Below are 19421 nucleotides of genomic sequence, written 5' to 3' on the forward strand. Positions count from 1 at the left end.
ACGAGCCCTTGGAGGAGTTAAATAGGGAGAGGTTCTGCCACGGGCAGGGCTGCAGTCGCTCAACTCACCGCGGCTAATGATATTATAAGCGCTCTACTGAATAACCCCGGCGGCGCGGGCAAGGAGGGACCCGAACTGCACCGTCATGGTGCAGCGTCTGGACATTTGTGGGGACTGATTCCAGAGTCTCCTCTCACTCTTGGCTGCATTTGGGGGCACCGTAGAGGCATGGATTCCGGGATCTCTTGATTGATGGGTCCGTGGCTGCACAGCCAGGGGGTGGGGTGGCCTGAGCGCCTCGGGGCCTTGCCTCGCCTTCCTTTGCTTGAAGCTTGTGTAGACGGCTGTGCCCGCGAACCGTCTGGCCTCCGCCGGGCTGATTCTAGATCCGGTTAAAGCTGACCTGGGAGTTAAACAGGTGAGAGCCAGGGCTCCGAGGGGGCCGTGAGGACACGCGAGGGAACCAGGTTTATTGAGCGCCTCACCAGGCTTCTGCAAGGCAGCATCGATTCCCCCAATTCTAGGAATGAGGAAGCCGAGGCTCAGACAATTTAAGTACCCCGTTCAAAGTCACCCCGCCAAGGTGCAAATCGATTTCGCTTAATTCTGAAACCTGCCCTCACCTCCTTCTCCCCTTCCTGAGAGCAAAGTGCTTCTATTTCTGCAGCGACTTCGTGACCTCCAGTATTTGCCAACAAACAAAACAAAACAATCCACAAGCATCACCTATGGAACAGGAGGGCCGGTGGTGGGTTATTCAGCAAAAGTCTGCCTAGTATCTACTATGAGCTCCTAGTGGTTTTAGGCTTTGGGGTGCTTTTGTATTTTTACTAAAGGCGATCCTCAAAACAGGGGAAGCCGGGAGATGCTAACGAGAAGTTCATTTCACGTATGAGGACAGTGACGCTCTGATTGGCACTGGAATTGTCCAAGTTTAAGCAGGGAGAAATGGTGGTGCTGGGACTCAATCCAGGATTTCTCGAAACAAGATCTAGGGCTCTTCTTTCCTCCCCACCCCCAGCCAACGATCATGATCCTGCGGCCCCGTTTGGACTGTGACAGGGGTGGGATCTGGAAGAGCAGAAGTTGTCTGCTCCCGGCCTGGCCTCCCGACTAAGCTCCCAAGAATAGCATCAGTTCCAAGGCGCATGCTTCTAAACCCCCACTCCCCCGTGCTCGGCGCATCCGTTTGGGGACTCCCAGACCTACTTGCTCGCGGGTACGAGAAGAGGTGGGAGGTTGGGGGAGGGTCGTGTAGCAGCCTGTGAGAACTCTTCCAAGGGTACGAGGACCCGTCGCCCGAGGGCGTCGGGCCACACCAGCTCCAGCTTGGAGACCCGAGCAGTCCCTGCCCCTCGACAGGGCTGGGGTCCGAGCTGCCACAATGGCAGGAACCTGGGCGGGAATCTATGCTGCTTTCGGCCCCGGCTGTCCCCGGGTAGACACAGCAGATACCTGCCTGGCCCTCGGCGCACTCCGGGGTGCACAGGCGCTGCTTACATCGCCTGAGCTTTTTGAAAATTTCCGGGGCCGCTCGGCGGCGCTGCGATTGGCCGCGTCCCTGTAACCTCTATGCAAATGAGGCCGCGCCACCTCTGCGCCGCTGGAGCCCCAGCGAGCTGGTGGTGGTCAAAGAAGGGGCATTCGCGCTGGGGCTGGGCGGGCGTACCCAGAGCCCGGCGGGCAAGGAGCCCCGCTCAGCCGTCCCGTGTCCGCATGTACCCCGCGCTGAGGGGACGTCTCGCCAGTTTCGTCGCCCCCTCCCCCTGTCTCCCCTCCCCGCCTCCCCCCGCCCCCGCCTGCCTGCCTGTACCACCTTCCACCCAGATCGTCTCTAAAGGGAGTTCTTGGTTTCCTCCGATTTCTTATGAACCCAGGATGGGCAGCAAGGAAGATGCGGGCAAGGGGTGTCCGGCGGCCGGCGGCGTCTCCAGCTTCACCATTCAGTCCATCCTGGGCGGGGGCCCCTCGGAGGCGCCACGGGAACCCGCCGGCTGGCCGGCCAGGAAGCGCAGCCTGTCCGTGTCCTCGGAGGAGGAGGAGCCGGACGACGGCTGGAAGGCACCCGCCTGCTTCTGCCCAGACCCGCACGGCCCCAAGGAGCCCGGCCCCAAGCACCACCCCCCCATCCCCTTTCCTTGCCTGGGTAAGGATCGCACGCCGCCGGGTCGGCAGCAAGCAAGCTCTAGGGGAGGGAAGCTGTGCCGGGACTCTCGCGCGGGGCCCCCCTTTGGCCAGAGCCGCGGCCGCTCGGGTCCGGGTCTGAGGGGAGGACACGCGCGCGGTGCTGTGTCCTAGGCCCGGCGGGCGCTCGGGAGGAGACCGGGACGCGGTCCTGGGGAAGGCTGGGGTGAGGGAGAGTGTACCATAGCGGCTGGCACAGGGCGGGCCGCACATCCGGCTCTGCCCTCAATATCCCCTATGCACGGGTGACACTTTCTCAACACGAGGTCTGGAAGTCGGGGCTGAGCTGTCCGTCGGTCTCTACTGCAATCTCAATCAATCTCAATTTCAGTCTCTCTCTCTCTCTCTCTCTCTCTCTCTCTCTCTCTCTCTCTCCCTTTCTCCCTCTCTCTCCCTCCTCCTGCTCCTTCTCTGAATGATCAGCACTCCGAGTGATTGACAATGGTGCCTTTCAGAGATGGTTCCTCTTTACAACATCTGACGGAGGGGAGCCCCGCGTTAGCCCTTAGCATGATTTCCGAACAAACGGCCTGTGAAATGATGCCAGCCTATAAAGCTCGGAGAACTCTTCCAGCTCAGTTATTACAAGGCAAAATCACCTTTAAAAATGATGTTAATGTTCCCCCTCCAAACCTCCTCCCCCTTATTGCTAATTGTCCTTCCATGAAACTGGGAGCACAGAGACCCCAGACTAGAAGCAGCTGGATCTCTCTCCTGTTGCTTTTTAAAGGCCGGGGTGCTGGGCTTTGGGTTCCAGAGAGAGGGAGAAAAGGAAAGGGTTGGGACCAAGGCCGCGGCCTTCTGCCGGCTAGAGCTAGGGGGGGAGGGGTGTCTCTGAGGCTCCCCAACTCCATGGCCTCCCTGTCTGTTCTCACTCCCCAGGTACCCCCAAGGGCGTCGGAGGCGCAGGGCCCGCGAGCTCGGAGCGCACGCCTTTCCTCTCTCCTGCGCACCCGGACTTTAAGGAAGAGAAAGAGAGGCTTCTGTCCGCGGGCTCGCCGTCGCCGAGGCCCGAGCGGCCGCGGGACGGCGGCGCGGAGCGGCAGGCGGGCGCCGCCAAGAAGAAGACGCGCACGGTCTTCTCGCGCAGCCAGGTGTACCAGCTCGAGTCCACCTTCGACATGAAGCGCTACCTGAGCAGCTCGGAGCGCGCCTGCCTCGCCTCCAGCCTGCAGCTCACCGAAACCCAGGTCAAGACTTGGTTCCAGAACCGCCGCAACAAGTGGAAGCGGCAGCTCTCGGCCGAGCTGCTGGATCTCTCTCCTGTTGCTTTTTAAAGGCCGGGGTGCTGGGCTTTGGGTTCCAGAGAGAGGGAGAAAAGGAAAGGGTTGGGACCAAGGCCGCGGCCTTCTGCCGGCTAGAGCTAGGGGGGGAGGGGTGTCTCTGAGGCTCCCCAACTCCATGGCCTCCCTGTCTGTTCTCACTCCCCAGGTACCCCCAAGGGCGTCGGAGGCGCAGGGCCCGCGAGCTCGGAGCGCACGCCTTTCCTCTCTCCTGCGCACCCGGACTTTAAGGAAGAGAAAGAGAGGCTTCTGTCCGCGGGCTCGCCGTCGCCGAGGCCCGAGCGGCCGCGCGACGGCGGCGCGGAGCGGCAGGCAGGCGCCGCCAAGAAGAAGACGCGCACGGTCTTCTCGCGCAGCCAGGTGTACCAGCTCGAGTCCACCTTCGACATGAAGCGCTACCTGAGCAGCTCGGAGCGCGCCTGCCTCGCCTCCAGCCTGCAGCTCACCGAAACCCAGGTCAAGACTTGGTTCCAGAACCGCCGCAACAAGTGGAAGCGGCAGCTCTCGGCCGAGCTGGAGGCGGCCAACATGGCGCACGCGTCGGCGCAGACTCTGGTGGGAATGCCGCTGGTGTTCCGGGACAGCTCGCTGCTGCGCGTGCCCGTGCCGCGCTCCCTCGCCTTCCCGGCGCCGCTCTACTACCCCGGCAGCAACCTCTCGGCCTTACCGCTCTACAACCTCTACAACAAGCTCGACTACTGACCGGCCCGCCGGCCCCGCGCCGCCGGGCGCGCCTCCGGCTATCCGCGAGCCTGGCGCGGGCCGCCCCCCTCCCAGGGCTCCGGAGCACCGCGGCGCGTCGCCAGAAATATTAAGAAATACACCGTGTGTATTCATTATCTCTTATTTATGGCCTCTGCCCTACTTTTTGTTTTGATTGTTTCGGGTACTTCTCGGCATTCATCAAGCCAGATCCCCCGCTTTCTACCCCAAACCTTTGAAAACCACTTTGGAGGGAATAGTCTCGGGTGGTGGTGGGAAAGGGATTTTTCGCCAGATCGACGTTAATTGGTAGGAACAAAATTAGAAAACCACCACCCAGAAAACCAAACAAACAGGCACACTTCTCTCCCCATATATACACCTGTATATATGTTCATGCACACAACGCCGGCCACACCAGCCCTTGGGGGCTTTGGACAAGTAACGTCTCTTTTGGTTCCCCACGTCCCGAGGATGGGTAAGGGCGAAAGGGGGAGATTTCAGATCTGTAAATATTTTTAAAGAGGAGAAAAATAAAACATTTTAAGCATCGTTGCTAACTTTGGTGGCATTGGTTGCCCCGCGTGCTAACACGGGGAAGGTTTTCTCGGTTTTAGGTGGAGGGGCTTGTGGGTGTGCGTTTAGAAGAAGGCTTGCGGGCCCCACGTGGAGGGTGGGGCCGAGGTCAGGGGTTAAAGGTTGGGACGCTGGCGCGGTGGCCGCGACACGTGGGCTGGAGCCGCTCTCCCTTCCACTTCCTGGTGCCCAGTCTTGGAGCTGCCTGAGGCCCACCCCGGCCGAATCCAGCTCCCGAGCCCACGCGGAGAGGGACAAAGACAGGAAGGCAGGCCTCGCCGCCGAAGCGGATGCCTTCCCGGAGCGAGCATCTTCCCCAAACCCGGATCGCCCTGAGCTTGGCAGCAGCAGGGCGTCGTCGTGCGACGTGGCTCAACCAGTGACACGAGCTTCCTCTCCAAGGGCGCAGGGCAGGTGAGGCGGCGTTGCCTGGACCAGGTAAAGAGCCCGCTTTGCTCGTCCCCCAGCCCGGCGCCGGAGGCTTGCAGCCTCGCTCAGTTCCCGGGAGGGTGGCACCGTCATGAATTCCGCGCAGCATGGGAACTGGGCGCAGAAAGGCGACACTTTGGTTGAGGAGAGATCTGAGGCTGGAGACTAGGCAAAGAAAGCGCGAAAGGCAAAGGCGCCGTCCCCACACTTGGTTGTTGTTGCTGTTTATATTTTGCGTCGTACGTGGCTAAACGGCCGGATCACGGGCAAGCACGTGGCCGCTCGCGCTGAATGGAACCGTGGTGCGCAGCCAGGGCGCTCACGGACTTCCGTGCTTTTGACACCTGCCGTTCGTGTCCGCGCCGGGAGGGCGCGGCACCGACAGAATAGCCGCGCGAGTGTCATACAAATCCCAGCCTTGCAAAGTTACATCGCAGCCACCTGTTCCTTGTAAACGTCAGAAAAGGAATCCTTAGTTTAGGGGAGACGGAAGGTTCGGTGTCACGTGGGATGAGCTCCCCAGTCCTTCTGCCTGCGGGGGTCCCCCTGAGCCGTTGCAAAGGTGTCGGGAGCCCGCAGCGCAGGGGAACATTTGTGTGATAGACTTGTCTCTTTGAAGCGAGAGGCATCGAAATCATATCTGCATTTTATGAAAGTATACAGACTATCTGTAAACCATCTATTATTCGCAGAATTCTGTATAAAATTCCTGGTCTCCTGTCCATTTCGAGGTCATATTTTTTTCCTACTCACATTAGATTCCATAAAAATCACAATTTATTTCAAGGTGACATCAGAAGGATGTTACCCAAGAACATGCTAAGTTAGTGCAGTTGCATGTATTTCAAATGAGTTCAATTCAATAAATATTTACTGGGCCCTAGTACTTGCTCAGGACTATGCTAAATGTTAAATATTCAGAGAGAAAACAAAAGTGACACTGGATCCATTTTCTTCTGATTTATTTGGTGCACGTATTTTATTTCAGTGAACTTTCTTTCCAGATGACCTACTTTTAATTCTTCATTTCCTCTAAAGTTTGCTATTTGAATATTTCATGCAGAAATAACCAAATTGCTTCCAAGGAGCTACTTGTATAGGAATATTCCATCCATATAATTTTTGTCTGCATTTCAATTGATTGTTTTGTTTTTTTTTTTTCAAGAGATCATGGTTTCGAAAATATTGGGTCACTATATCTTCTTTAGACTTACTTCTCTTACAAGAAATGGTTTCCTTTAGCCACTGCAGTCACTTACTTGCCCTTCTGATTTTAAGAATGATCCTTTTTTAGTTTCTCATATAGTAGGTATTTCACTCTTTTTACTAATCCAGAAATTAGCAATCAGAGGTGACTTAATGTAATTAGTTTCTAGGAATTCCTCTCTCTAAATGTTAACACACACACACACACACACACACACACACACACACACACACACACGACTTTGCATTTCAATTTAAAATATTGTTCAAGACTCCATAGTGGCCAGATTTCCTATCTCAAGACTATCAATTCATTTGAATAATCAGCAAAACCATCAGCCTCCTTTCAGGTTCTAAACTAGATTTAAAAGATTGACGTTTCTTAAAACTCAAATCGAGTCCGGCTGCAACTACATGCCCAGAGGGACCTGAATCATACACACACTGGATAATGAAATACACTTAGATTTTATTAGAGGATAACTCATGCTCAGAATTTCGAAACGCTAATAGGATTAAATAAACAACTGGGAGAGGGAACCAAATAAAATTATTTGGAGCTAAAGTTATTTTGCCAAAGTTAGAATGGAGGCAAGGCACTGCATCTTAAAATTCTTAACCTAGCCATTACCTTGTTGAAAGAGATAGAGAACCAAGTATGAGGACTTGTGAGGCGGGAGGGCAAGGATCTGTCCTATTAGCAGTGATATCATCAATACAGTGGGGAGAAGGGTAGTTGGATGTTTATTTACTGTGTCAAGATGTGCACCTGAGTTAGTGTAGGTGAATGCATAAAGACCAATATTTTTTTCTCTATTAATGTACCTTAAAAGTTAAACACTTTAATCAACAATTTCCTTTCACTTCATACAAAGTCACATGATTTTTTTTTCACATAAGGCAGTGAAAAAGAGGTTATAACATGGATTACATTGAAAATTTTCACTGAGTTTTTGATATTCAAGAGTAACTGCGTCACAGCATTCTAGTTACAAATTAAGTATTGCTTGTCTTTCATGGAGATCAAATCATTTCTTATTATGGAAGCAACCCTCTTGATTCTCCTATTTGTGGAGGATTCTAGAAATAGAAAATGGAGTAAACAGCTGGAAACATTAGGGAGTTGTTGGGGTGGGTGTGGGGTGGACAGGGAGAAGCTTGTAGCTGTCATTTAGGACCCTATTTAAACATATGTCTAAAAGAAGCTTTTGAGCTTTAACACATTGCAAATTGTTTCCCAGTCTGTCCACCCACCAGACAGGGAGTTCCTCCAGAGCAAGGACTGGTCTAATTAATGCATCTTCCCAATCTCTCACCAGGCCTGGCATACGGTGGATACTCAATAAATGTTTGTGGAAAGATGTAATGGAGAAAGCAAGCCTAGTATAAATAAGGATGAGTTCCCATGAGATCAATAGATTTTGAGACAGTGGGAAATGAGACCCTGGTTCCTAAGTGGAAGTTACAGGAAATGAGAAAAAAAATCAGGTCAAAATAATGCAATTTATTAGAGTAAATATTTCCTTCACCACTCCAATTTTTGGTTAACTTCATGGGAGTATGTATGTCCAGTGAAAGGGAGAATAATTTAGCTCTATGGGAGTATTGACCAAAATGGGGTTCTTGTGTCTTCAAGATTAACGCAGACGGCAAAGGCGCCACGGTTAGAACTGGAAAGAGCATCTTTCCCACCTACTCTTCAGGGTACAGGCAGGGCGTCGGCCTCAGGGAGACTACATTTCCCAGCGTAGCGCACACGTACCCGAGAAGGGCGCGACGCAGCTTTGGCGCGATGCTCCTCGGGAGCTGTAGTTTTCACTCGTCCAGCGCGAGCCGGGTGCCTCAGCCCTTTGGTAAAGCGAGACCACGTGATCGGAAAAGCAGCGATTTGCCTTTGAGCCGGAAGAGGATGACTGGGTTGACCGACGCCCGGTTTCCGGGCGAACCAATCGGCTGCCTAGAGTGAGGCGTTGGCGTTTGAAATCAGCCAATGGCAGGCATCGGCCGGGGCTTCCTCTCCGCCTCCTTCGCCCAGCCCGCGAGTGCTCGGAGGGAAGCTAGGCGGCGGCGGGCGGCGGCGAGCAGCGGCTAACTTGATTCTGAGGGTAGCTCAAGGTAGCAGGGGGAGGCGGCGGGGCGCAGAAGCGGACTCTCCGGGGACTCCCCGGGGCCGCAGCTGGCGGAAACTTCCGCAGGGAATCCGTTTCGCTTCCATCGCTTTTCTTTTAGCATCCGGGGCTGGGGGGAGGGGCCGAGGTGCAGGAGCCCGCGGCGGGGAGGGATGTGGCGGGAGCGGCGGAGGGCTGGAGTGAGGGTTGCGGAGGCGCGGGCCAGGTGGGTTGGGGCATTTCGGGGGCAGTAGGGGATGGGGAGCAGGGCATCGAGTCCCGACCGCGGCGGGCGCGCAGGCTTTGCGCAGGCGCAGAGACCTGGTCGCCGACGTTTTCTAGGCCCTTCCCCTGTGGGCGCCCCCTCACCGCTCAGCTATCAGTCAGCCCAGCCCCCGCCCACGGACCTTGGGGTCGGGGCGGGGGGGGCGGTGTCTCTGAATGGGCGCTTGTTTCGTAGATGACGGGTTCTAATGAGTTCAAGCTGAACCAGCCACCTGAGGACGGCATCTCCTCCGTGAAGTTCAGCCCCAACACCTCCCAGTTCCTGTTGGTCTCCTCATGGGACACGTCGGTGCGCCTCTACGATGTGCCGGCCAACTCCATGCGGCTCAAGTACCAGCACACTGGCGCGGTCCTGGACTGCGCCTTCTACGTGGGTGTTCTCAGTTTCCGCTTCTGCTCTTTTCATAATGATAGCCCATGTTAATAGCAGCCCTTTTCCAGGCTGGGCAGAGACTTGTGAGTTGTTTGGACAGCTCATTAAATTTTCCCTAACACGTACCTTGAACCTGATACTGGTTTTTCGCTTTTGGGGACAGGCAAATGTCAGAATCTCGGCTTCCCCTTAAGAATGGAGTCGAATGGCATAACCCTGTAAACTTGACGTATGACAGTTGTTTTTTTGAAATTTGCAACAAGACAGTAAAAATTGTCTTGTTAAAAGGAAGGTGTAGTTACTAGTAAATAGGAATGCCTGTTTACTCTCAGCCAGTGGGGCGAACCGGTTTTCCTTAACTGACAGTAGTTTTTATGACCACTTATTTGCTTTTGTGCAGTTTCGTTTGTTTACAGTGCATAGTTGAGCCCAGTGTACATCATCCTGTGCATAAACTAAACAATTGGCTCTAGAAACAGGAATTTTGAGACACTCTAAATGTCCATAAAACTTAAATGACTTGAAACTTTATTTTGTAGGATCCAACGCATGCCTGGAGTGGGGGATTAGATCATCAGTTGAAAATGCATGATTTGAACACTGATCAAGGTAATATGGCCATTTTTCACCAGTTTATTATTTTCTCAGTTTACTACAGTATAAATGTTTAGGAAGAGTAGTTTCTGAATTGCTTAATTCTTAAACTGCTTAGATATAGGCAAAAATGGCTCGTATTTAGGATTTCTTTTTTATTTAAATGATAATTATTAAGTTACTGATCACAAAATAGTATGCATATATTTTTTCAGTAAAGTGAATTCTGATCTCTATCTCAAGTGTTTACGTGAAGGGCAGTTAAGTCTTTGACCTTTACCTTAGCCTCAGAAGAGGACTGGACCTCTAATTGGTCTTTTCATTAGGGTTTCCAGGACGGGGCTGATATTTCACAGTTCTCTTTGCAGAAGCCAGTTCAGTTTAGATTGAAGAAAGAAAGATTTAAAAAAATCTAATGTTATATAATAGCTAGCTTGTCCAGGTGTTATATTAATCCTGTTGTGTTATTTAGCATAGTATATGCTTCAGTTGCATTTATTAAATGAATAACAAGGTGATACATCTTTTAATTAATAATTTCTTAGAAGTCCAGATACAAAGTGACTTACCCCAATTTTTATGATGATTTTGGAGCAGAGATTTTAATGAAATCTGAATGCACAGAGTTCTCTAGTGGAGCTTTTTTTTTTTTTTTTGGTATATGCATATATTAGACATATACGAACTTAAAGCGGATGGTCAGGCACAGAGTTCTGACTAGATGAGTATGAGTTAGACAATGGGAATGGATAGAGGATCAACACAATACTTTGTCAACCCAATCAGAAGAGACTTTTGCCTAAAAGTCACTTTATCATGTCACTTGATATGATATCACTTGATGTTTGGTTTTGTTTGCTAGCAGCTTATTCTACGTAATTAGTTTGCAGGTTTAGGGCCTATTTGTTCAAAAACTTAGGAGAAAAAAACCACTGAAAAGTAAACCTGAAGTTATTTTCTATGCTAGAGACTATAATAAAGGGAATTAGCTGTTTGTTCTCTGAAGGTCATTGCCGAAAATCATGAGGTAGTTTTCTTTCTTATTTAAATGGTACGTTTTTAAGCAGGTAGTTTTCCTGTTTGAGAATTAAGACCACATATTGTTCTTTCTTGTATTCTTAGTATTTGGCATAGATTCTGGCACATAGATGTTTAGTAGATGTTGAACGAATGAATGAGATAGTGAAGAGTTGAAATTGTATTTGAAATTTGACCCACCATAAAACCAAGTGGGTTAATCTTAAGGCGCCAGCTTTCTTCATCTTCAGATCTCAGGTCGTCTGTTACCACTTAAATAAGTTCCTCATAAGCATTGGCTTAATGTAATAAGTTTTATCCAGATCCAGACCAGAGTTATCCACTCATTTGTTCATTCAGCAGGTATTTCTTGAGCATCTACCATGTATCAGAAACCTGCAGTAGGTACAGCAGAACTCCAGAGTTAAACAAGGTTCCTGATTTAAGGGAATCTGGACTCGAGTGAGGAAAATAACATGTTAATGTAGTCTGAAATTCAAGTCAGCCTTTGATATGCCGGTGAATGAGACTATGCACTGTAAGGTGAACAGAGAAGAATGGATGAGTGTGTACTTATGGAGAAATTTTTCTGTATGTGTGTATTTCCATGTAGTTGGAGGAAGTGGATTTATTGTAGTTGAACAAACGTTTCCTTCTGTTGTTCACTTGAGGAATCTTTGTTTAGTAGATGTAGTAAAACTAGGAATTGTTTGTTTTCTTTTCTATAGAGAATCTTGTTGGAACCCATGATGCCCCTATCAGATGTGTCGAATACTGTCCAGAAGTGAATGTGATGGTTACTGGGAGTTGGGATCAGACAGTTAAATTGTGGGATCCCAGAACTCCTTGTAATGCTGGGACCTTCTCTCAGCCTGAAAAGGTAGGCTATTTATGTTCCTAACAGGAATTCTGGTCCTTGGGGTGATGAATATAATGTGGATATAGAGGTTAAGACTTGATGAATCTATTTTACAAACCAAAATACCTAGAAATATTTTGATGCAAAGGGAATTTAATAATTTTGGTATTTTGTTCAACTTTTTCTGTCAGTTGTCATGTTTGTACTGAAGAACGCGAGCTTAAATAATGAATTCCCATGTATTATTAATGCTTTAAATCTCAGGACTGAGAAGCAACTCAGTGCATTTTCAGAGAAGTCATTTAGCAAAGACTGTTGGATCGCTTCAAATTGGGTTTGACGTGCCCAAACCAGAAAGTGGACTGGAGTATCACTCATTTTCACTTATGACCTGAGGTTTCATTTGAGTTTACTGTTAAGAGGGTGAAATGGGTTATTTGAAGTTTGATGAGAAAGGTGGCCTGTATTCCCTGGCTTTTACCATTTATTTATTTTTTTTTTGATACTGACCGGTGTAGTTTGAAGGCTCTAGTGAATGAAGCTTCTTAAAATTGAATCTTTGTGTATTATTCTAACCTTTTGATCTGTACAATGAAAGTGTATTTGAGCATTCTTGCTGTATTCTCATCAGACTTTATCAGGTGGTAGTTAATTTTAAAGATTGATTGTTTTAGCAGTTTAAAGATATCCTTCACTTGAGTCTGTTTCCTCAGTGTAAATATACTATTCAGTTCATGTTAGCCGTCATTATATACTACAGTGCATCCAAAGAGTCATTATTTTTGTCACATCACAGTCGAGTCTACTTCTGGCAAGACCTTTGTTCAGAATAAAATAATTGCATTGTTTCTAGTTTTGATTTATGGTTGTATGTAACATGTTAAGAGCCGTGATAAATTGCTGACAGAATATCATATAATGGACAGCCACACTGAATCAAGCTGCTTATTGGTTCAGCAAGGTTCATTATGTCACTTTTTTTAATACTTCCTTTGATAAATGTATATACCTAGTCAGAAGCATGACAGTGGTTTCACGTGATTTATGATCAGCAGGAATAGAAAGCACTATTAGAAGCTGTGTGTCACCTGTATAAAGATTTAAGATAAAATTTCTAATCTGATTGTATTATTGTAAATCGATTTTCTTCTGGTTTTTTAAGTTTGGTTTTTCATGTGTCTTAGGTTAATTTCCATTTTTCTATATTTTGTTTTCTGAATAGAAGATGGCAAATCTTATACTTCTCATTTAAATATGCCTCTTTTACTGTTTTGACTCTTTCTAGTCAAAAAAAAATTTTGAATTTCTTATTTTTTCTTGGTCACATAGTTGAATTTTAAAGCCAAATTGTGGAGATTATCGGGTGTTACATTGTTAAACCTATCTTGATTTTTTTGGCTGGTGGTGCGTAGTTAATATTAGTGATTACTAACCATGTGGTTTAATTATTAGAATGTTAGATGTCTTGCCATGTGATGGGTCTTCTTCATTTTTTATAATGATTCTAAAGGTTTTAAAATGTTAAGTCAGATTAAATTAGAATTGTTTATTAATTGAAAGTAATAATTAGAGCAACAATTATGTATCTGAAGTCTAGAATAAAAAAAAAGACAATATGATCAGGAAAATACAACTTGCCAACATTTTCACAAGTTTACTCTATTTGGTCCTTGAATAACATTTGAAAATAACTGCTTTAAACGCTCATGTACAGGAAATTCTATGATTTATTATAAGGGGATTTTTTATGGGTGGTGTTTTGATATTGAAGAAAAGGCACGAGGGAAAAATAGATACATTTACGGGAAAAAATGCTTTTAAAATTTTCCATAAAGATGAACTCTTACAGAGTGTTTAGTAGGACATCAGCTGAAGTATAAGAAGTTGCTTTGTCATAGGTCAGAGCACTATTCCTGTCTTTTAATTTTGAGTTTATATGCCACCAAATGCAGCTAAGTAGCTAATTGATGGCCTCCTCACTTTTCCTGGAAAGGCCTATTTATTGAGTGTGACATGGGGGGAAGCCAAGATTGTTAGAGTTACAGCCTGAACTCCAGTTCTAAAAGGTGGTCGTGGAAAATAACTCTGAAAGTGATTGTTTTGTGAAAAGCCAGAAGCCCCTTGAAAGGTGTCTCGAATTGTTCTTTGGCTTTATTGTCTCCTTTTTGAGTATTTTTTATACTTTTGTCATTACATGAAACAAGAAGGCTGGAAAAATTAATAATTTGTTTTAGTGATGAAGAGAATTAAGTCTTCAGAAGTGTTTTTACGGACTTAGACCGTACGTTATATGGTACTTGGTTTAAGTATTAAGAATGTTTCGGGTTTATTATTTCATGCGAATTACTTGGTTTATGTAACTAGTACTTGAAATTATTTGGTACTTGTGTTTGGGAACCCGATCAGCTAAATTTTTTTATGGTTTAATGATGAGTGAACTTGATTTTGGGGCCCAGTGCCTTTTTCAGGCAAGTAGATGACTTCGAAGATTTGGTCTTTCTTGAAAGGTATATACGCTCTCCGTGTCTGGGGACCGGCTGATCGTGGGCACCGCGGGCCGCAGGGTGCTGGTGTGGGACCTGCGGAACATGGGCTACGTGCAGCAGCGCCGGGAGTCCAGCCTGAAGTACCAGACGCGCTGCATACGTGCGTTTCCAAACAAGCAGGTACTGACCTGTCTTCCTCCCCAACTTTTGCAATTTGAAAATAATACGGTCTTAGATAATAATGATATGGTCACTGCCTTTGAAATCCCCCCCACCCTCCCCCCGGTTTTTTGAGTAGTGGTATACAATTTGCTGTTAGGTAAGTTTTTAGCATCCTCGTGTTAAAAGGTAGTCTGTTAACCTAGTTTTAGAGAAGACCTTGATGTTCAGAGAGGCGAACTACTCTGGCAGTGGTTTGGCTAGAGATCTTCTGATTCCTCGTTGATCCTCGCCCAGAATGCTTGACAGGTATACAGTAATCAAGGAGAGTTTTGTATGTATTTCCATTTACCAATATTTCAAATTTGAATCTGGAAATTTAGGGCCGTGGAATTTGCTGTTCTCTTCTTTTTCCCCTTTGTAACCCCAATACTGATAGTGCTCGTTAGCCAGTCTAACAGCAGAACTTGAGTGTTTTTTTTTTTTTTTTTTTAAAGAATATCACTGAGGTTAGAGAGGCAGTGCCCCTCATAGAATGATTAACTCTCGATGTGCAGGGGGTGGGGGGGGGTCACCCTTTGTCATTGTTGCTAAACAAGCTTACCCTGTTTGTTAGTGAGCTCGTCCTCCCCGCAAATCCTTCAAGTTTAAAGGGGAGTCGGTGCTGTGGTCAGCTGCTAGAGGAGTTTTGCAGGAGGGAAAGTCATTAAAAATAATATATCTTGGAATCTTATGTCTGTCCTTTAGTTATTGTGGAGCTGGAAGCATTATGTCAGTTGCTCTCTTGGTCCTTTGTCTTAAGAGGCTAGTGCCTCGAATGGTGTTCACATTTTTTTCAGAGTATTGTGAATTTCCATTGAAGATAAAGAATTGAAGTTACTTGAAACTTTCGAGATTTAAATATATGATTAAAATATGCTTGCATTTTAAAATACTTTTATATCTAAAATTTTTTGTCAGTATACCTCTAGTTTACAGTGGAATTTTAACTAAAAGTAAGGTTTTACTGATTTTTTTTTCTTTTTTTACTTCATAAGTTTTTCAAGAAAACTTTCATACTTTGGAAAAATGGGAAGAAATAAAATAGATTTCATATTTATCTTATCTCATTTATTTTTTCTCTTTCTTTGACATAAAAACAGCAAGTGAAGATAACCTAATCTTTTTTTACAAAATAAGTATTAATGTTTTTAAACTTTGGAATGGTCATAACTATGTTAGTATAGCTTAAGTACTCTGTTAAAACCTGGCCATGCTTGCTTTTCCTTACTGAAATAATGTTTCTCCTTCAGTGTGGGTTGAATTTGGGAATTAGTGGCTTGTTTTTGGAAGGTGGGTTCACCATTTTTGGCTTTCTCCGCTCCCTCTTGGCAGGGTTATGTATTGAGCTCCATTGAAGGCCGAGTGGCAGTTGAGTACCTGGACCCAAGCCCCGAGGTACAGAAGAAGAAGTATGCCTTCAAGTGTCACAGACTGAAAGAAAATAACATTGAGCAGATTTACCCCGTCAATGCCATTTCCTTTCACAATATCCACAACACATTTGCCACAGGTAGAGTATGGCGTCAGGACAGTGTAATTTCGCTATTTGCACACGAGACAGTTATACTTAAGCAGTTTTTTTTTTGTTTTGTATTTTTGTGGGTTTTTTTTTTTTTTTAAATATGGTGCTTTCTTTTTGTGATATTTTGGTGAAAAAAGTCTGGTACAGTACTCCTTGGGGAAAACATCACTTCTGTGGTCTTAAAAATTAACCCTAAATTAACTAAGGAGTTAATGGTTATTTCTGTATCTTTAAGAACCATTTTTAACTTTTGAAATTACTTGCAGGTGGTTCTGATGGATTTGTAAATATTTGGGATCCATTTAACAAAAAGCGATTGTGCCAGTTCCATCGGTACCCCACGAGCATCGCATCGCTTGCTTTCAGTAATGACGGGACTACACTTGCCATAGCATCATCATATATGTATGAAATGGATGACACGGAACATCCTGAAGATGGTATCTTCATTCGCCAAGTGACAGATGCAGAAACAAAACCCAAGTGAGTATGCTTCACCTGTATTTGAGCCTTTTCTTGCATTCAACCCAGGATTTATTAATTTTTCTAAATTCATGAATAGCATTGTTGATGCCTGCTCGATATTGCAGCTGACTGTAGGGTAGGAGTTGATTTTATCTTGTTCTCCCAAGCTTTCAATATCCGCAGGTTGATAGACGTCTGATGGATGAAATTGTGCCTAGTTGTTTTGTAGAGAAGAATGTCAAACTCTCATTCTTTTTGAATAGGCACTATTATTTGAATCTCTGGAGTTATTACTAGCTCATTGCTTCAAAATTAAGTTGAGGAATTCAAGAATAATTTACTTAAGCAAATTCTGTTTAAGATATTTAAGAATTTGAACTGCCAAAAATCTTTCCTCTCCACAGAGGTTGTTTCTTTAATACTTACACAGAGTGAGTGACCTTCAGGTCTTACTGGAAACTCACAGTAATATGACCTTGCCTGGAGTAGCAAATTTCCTTAGCTTTGAAATTTTCTTAGATGTTCTTGGCTCGTGGTTGTAACCGTTGACAGAGATCGGAACCATTTACATTTTTTGGTACCGACAGGGCAAAGCTCTTTCCCTAATTACTTGCACCAGGCTTCAGGGAAAACTGATACTTAGGCACTTGTTAAACCAAAAAAAAAAACCTGCCCCAGGTGTCCTTTCCTGTTCCTTGTCCCTTTTTACTTAGGCCCTGGCAGGAAGTCCTCAATAAATATTTACAGAATAACAATGCTTTCCGGATTCCTCTGTTCTGAATTAAAATGGTATAGCACCCTTGCTAAATTGGTCCCTGAGAGGGGCAGTGTTAAATATCATATGTAGTTTTATAGGTTTGACTTTAGAAAAGACTCAGCAAGTGAAGCCTGGTGGATAAAGGGCTGTATTTGCATTTACTCTCTCACTTTTGTGTCTCTTGTCCTGGCCGGCCATTTTGATCCCATGTTCTTTTTCTTTTGAACTTGTAGGTCACCATGTACTTGACAAGATTTCATTTGCGTATGTGCCATGTCGATGATAATAAAACAATTCGTACTCCTTAATTGTGGATTTATTACTATTAACAAACCAGGGAAAATATTAATTTTAATAAAAGAACCATTCAGAAAATAATGGAAAAGAGGTTTTTATTGATTTTATTTTAAGTTTACACTTTCGTAAGTGCACTCGATGGTTTGCTGCATTAAAGATACTCGGGCAAACAAAATCAGAGGGCAGTGACTGCACTTTTGAGAACCAGTTTTGACCTTGATTTTGATTCCACTGTGGAAATAAATGTAAATAAATATAGGTAATAAAAATCTCTTTGCATTCTTTCTGGACCTTAAATGGTAGAGCAAAAGGCCCTTGAACCATTTTTTTCTTCTGCTGGTTATAGTTGCTCATTATAAAGCTGCTTCAGACTGCCTCACGAGGAGGTTAATCTACAATTAAACAATATTTCCTCTTGGCCGCCCATTATTTTCTGAAGCAGATGGTTCATCATTTCCTGGGCTGTTAAACAAAGCAAGGTTAAGGTTATACTCTTGGGAATCAGCTAGTTTTCAATCTTATTAGGGTGCAGAAGGAAAACTAATAAGAAAACCTCCTAACATCATTTTGTGACTGTAAACAATTATTTATTAGCAAACAATTGATCCCAGAAGGGCAAATTGTTTGAGTCAGTAATGAGCTGAGAAAAGACAGAGCATATCTGTGTATTTGGAAAAATAATTGTAACGTAATTGCAGTACATTTAGACAGGCATCTATTTGGACCTGTTTCTATCTGTAAATGAATTTTTGGAAACATTAATGAGGTTTACATATTTCTCTGACATTTATATAGTTCTCATGTTCGTTTCAGTTGCCCAGCCGCTGGTGATTAAGGTTAAAAAGAAAAAAAATTATAGTGAGACTGAGATTCATTTCAGCGTAATGCCCTGAGGCAGAACACGAACCTAGCTTGGCCTCTGCTAGGTGGTTCCAAACAGGCTTTTCGTTGTCAAACTTTTTGCGTTTTACTTATACGCGAATGTGTGTTTTTGAATGTGACGTGGACCTTTACTGAAACTTATTCTCTCCATGATATATTTTTAAAAGTTCTTTTGATACAGAGAAAGGTCTTCTTTTTATTAAGTATTTCACTGACGACTTAGTTTAAGTCCGAACCCGTCTGCTGAAACGTATTTTCTTCGTTGCAGGTCCACCTAATCGTCACGTGACAGCGGTTTCTCTGCGGAAAGCTCTTCCTTCCTGCGAATCCGCGCTTGTCCCTTAGGGATTCGTTAGTCGTTGCGGACACGTTACTTAGTATGTGGATTTCTCTGTTTTCTGTGTGACACAAAACTCGTCTGCGCCCTTTCGTGCTGACCGCGTGTAGGTGAGGCGTCTCGGTGTCCTCTGCGGCCGTCGGACGACCCGCGTCTCCCCAGCAAGCCCACTTGCTGTTTCGGAGCAGCTTGAGCTCTTTTTGTAAAATAATCTAAACTGTTATTTCCACACTGTCTTTAATAAATCAGAGATTCAGAACCCTTAAACGTTGGATGTTTTTAAATGTTGGTAATGCATGTAATTTGCTTCGTGAAGAAGGCTTCGCGGAGCAGAGCCCCCTTCACCGAGCGCCTGGCGGGATGGCGTTTTACCTTTAGCTCGGCGCTGCCTTGCTTAATTACGTCTGTTCTGCCACACGGTGCGATTCGGCCCTGGGTAGAGTGATCTGTTGGCCTCGTGCCATTTCCCTCGCGCTCCTGCTGGGTCAGCAGGGCCCGTGAGCCAATCGTGCGGCCTTAGAGGGTGGGCACCGCCTGCGGGCGCCCCGTGGCCGAGCGTCTCCGGGCGGTGCCAGCGCAGCAGACCTCGTGCCCACGGAGCCACGTGACAGGCCCGGCTGTGCTTATCTGTCAAACGCTCAATCAGCGAAGCCCTTGGGATGGTGAATAATGGAATGGCCAGAGACTAACTGACGAAGTATTGGCTTTTTAGTCTGATTTTGTGCTTTTTAAAGTCATAGCCACTTGGTTGTGGACAGAGCATACATTTAAAATGTCTAACTGAAAGAATATAGCATCGTAAAAGGTGACTGAATTAAAGCAGTGTTGGGGACCCTTTTTTGAGGTAGGGTAGCAGAG

The 19421-nt window shown here is 46.0% G+C and overlaps 2 protein-coding genes across 3 annotated transcripts; both read left to right on the forward strand.

Annotated features, from left to right (window-relative positions):
* Nucleotides 1–1633: 1633 nt before the first annotated feature.
* LOC105295680 (homeobox protein HMX2) lies at nucleotides 1634–4721 on the forward strand. The gene is made up of 2 exons (XM_011365450.1): nucleotides 1634–2146; nucleotides 3616–4721. The coding sequence occupies exons 1-2, from the start codon at nucleotides 1717–1719 to the stop codon at nucleotides 4167–4169; spliced, it is 984 nt and encodes a 327-aa protein (XP_011363752.1). The 5' UTR covers nucleotides 1634–1716; the 3' UTR covers nucleotides 4170–4721.
* A 3541-nt stretch (nucleotides 4722–8262) lies between these two features.
* Nucleotides 8263–18830, forward strand: BUB3 (BUB3, mitotic checkpoint protein). 2 transcript variants are annotated; one of them, XM_011365451.1, is made up of 8 exons: nucleotides 8263–8495; nucleotides 8949–9143; nucleotides 9686–9755; nucleotides 11486–11637; nucleotides 14124–14282; nucleotides 15636–15813; nucleotides 16092–16308; nucleotides 18495–18830. In XM_011365451.1, the coding sequence occupies exons 2-8, from the start codon at nucleotides 8949–8951 to the stop codon at nucleotides 18502–18504; spliced, it is 981 nt and encodes a 326-aa protein (XP_011363753.1). In that variant the 5' UTR covers nucleotides 8263–8495; the 3' UTR covers nucleotides 18505–18830. The 2 variants fall into 2 exon arrangements, with proteins under 2 accessions (XP_011363753.1, XP_011363754.1); XM_011365452.2 differs by having other exon boundaries at nucleotides 8333–8485.
* Nucleotides 18831–19421: the final 591 nt, after the last annotated feature.

This window comes from Pteropus vampyrus, unplaced genomic scaffold (assembly GCF_000151845.1).
Source record: "Pteropus vampyrus isolate Shadow unplaced genomic scaffold, Pvam_2.0 Scaffold111, whole genome shotgun sequence".
Taxonomy (NCBI): domain Eukaryota; kingdom Metazoa; phylum Chordata; class Mammalia; order Chiroptera; family Pteropodidae; genus Pteropus; species Pteropus vampyrus.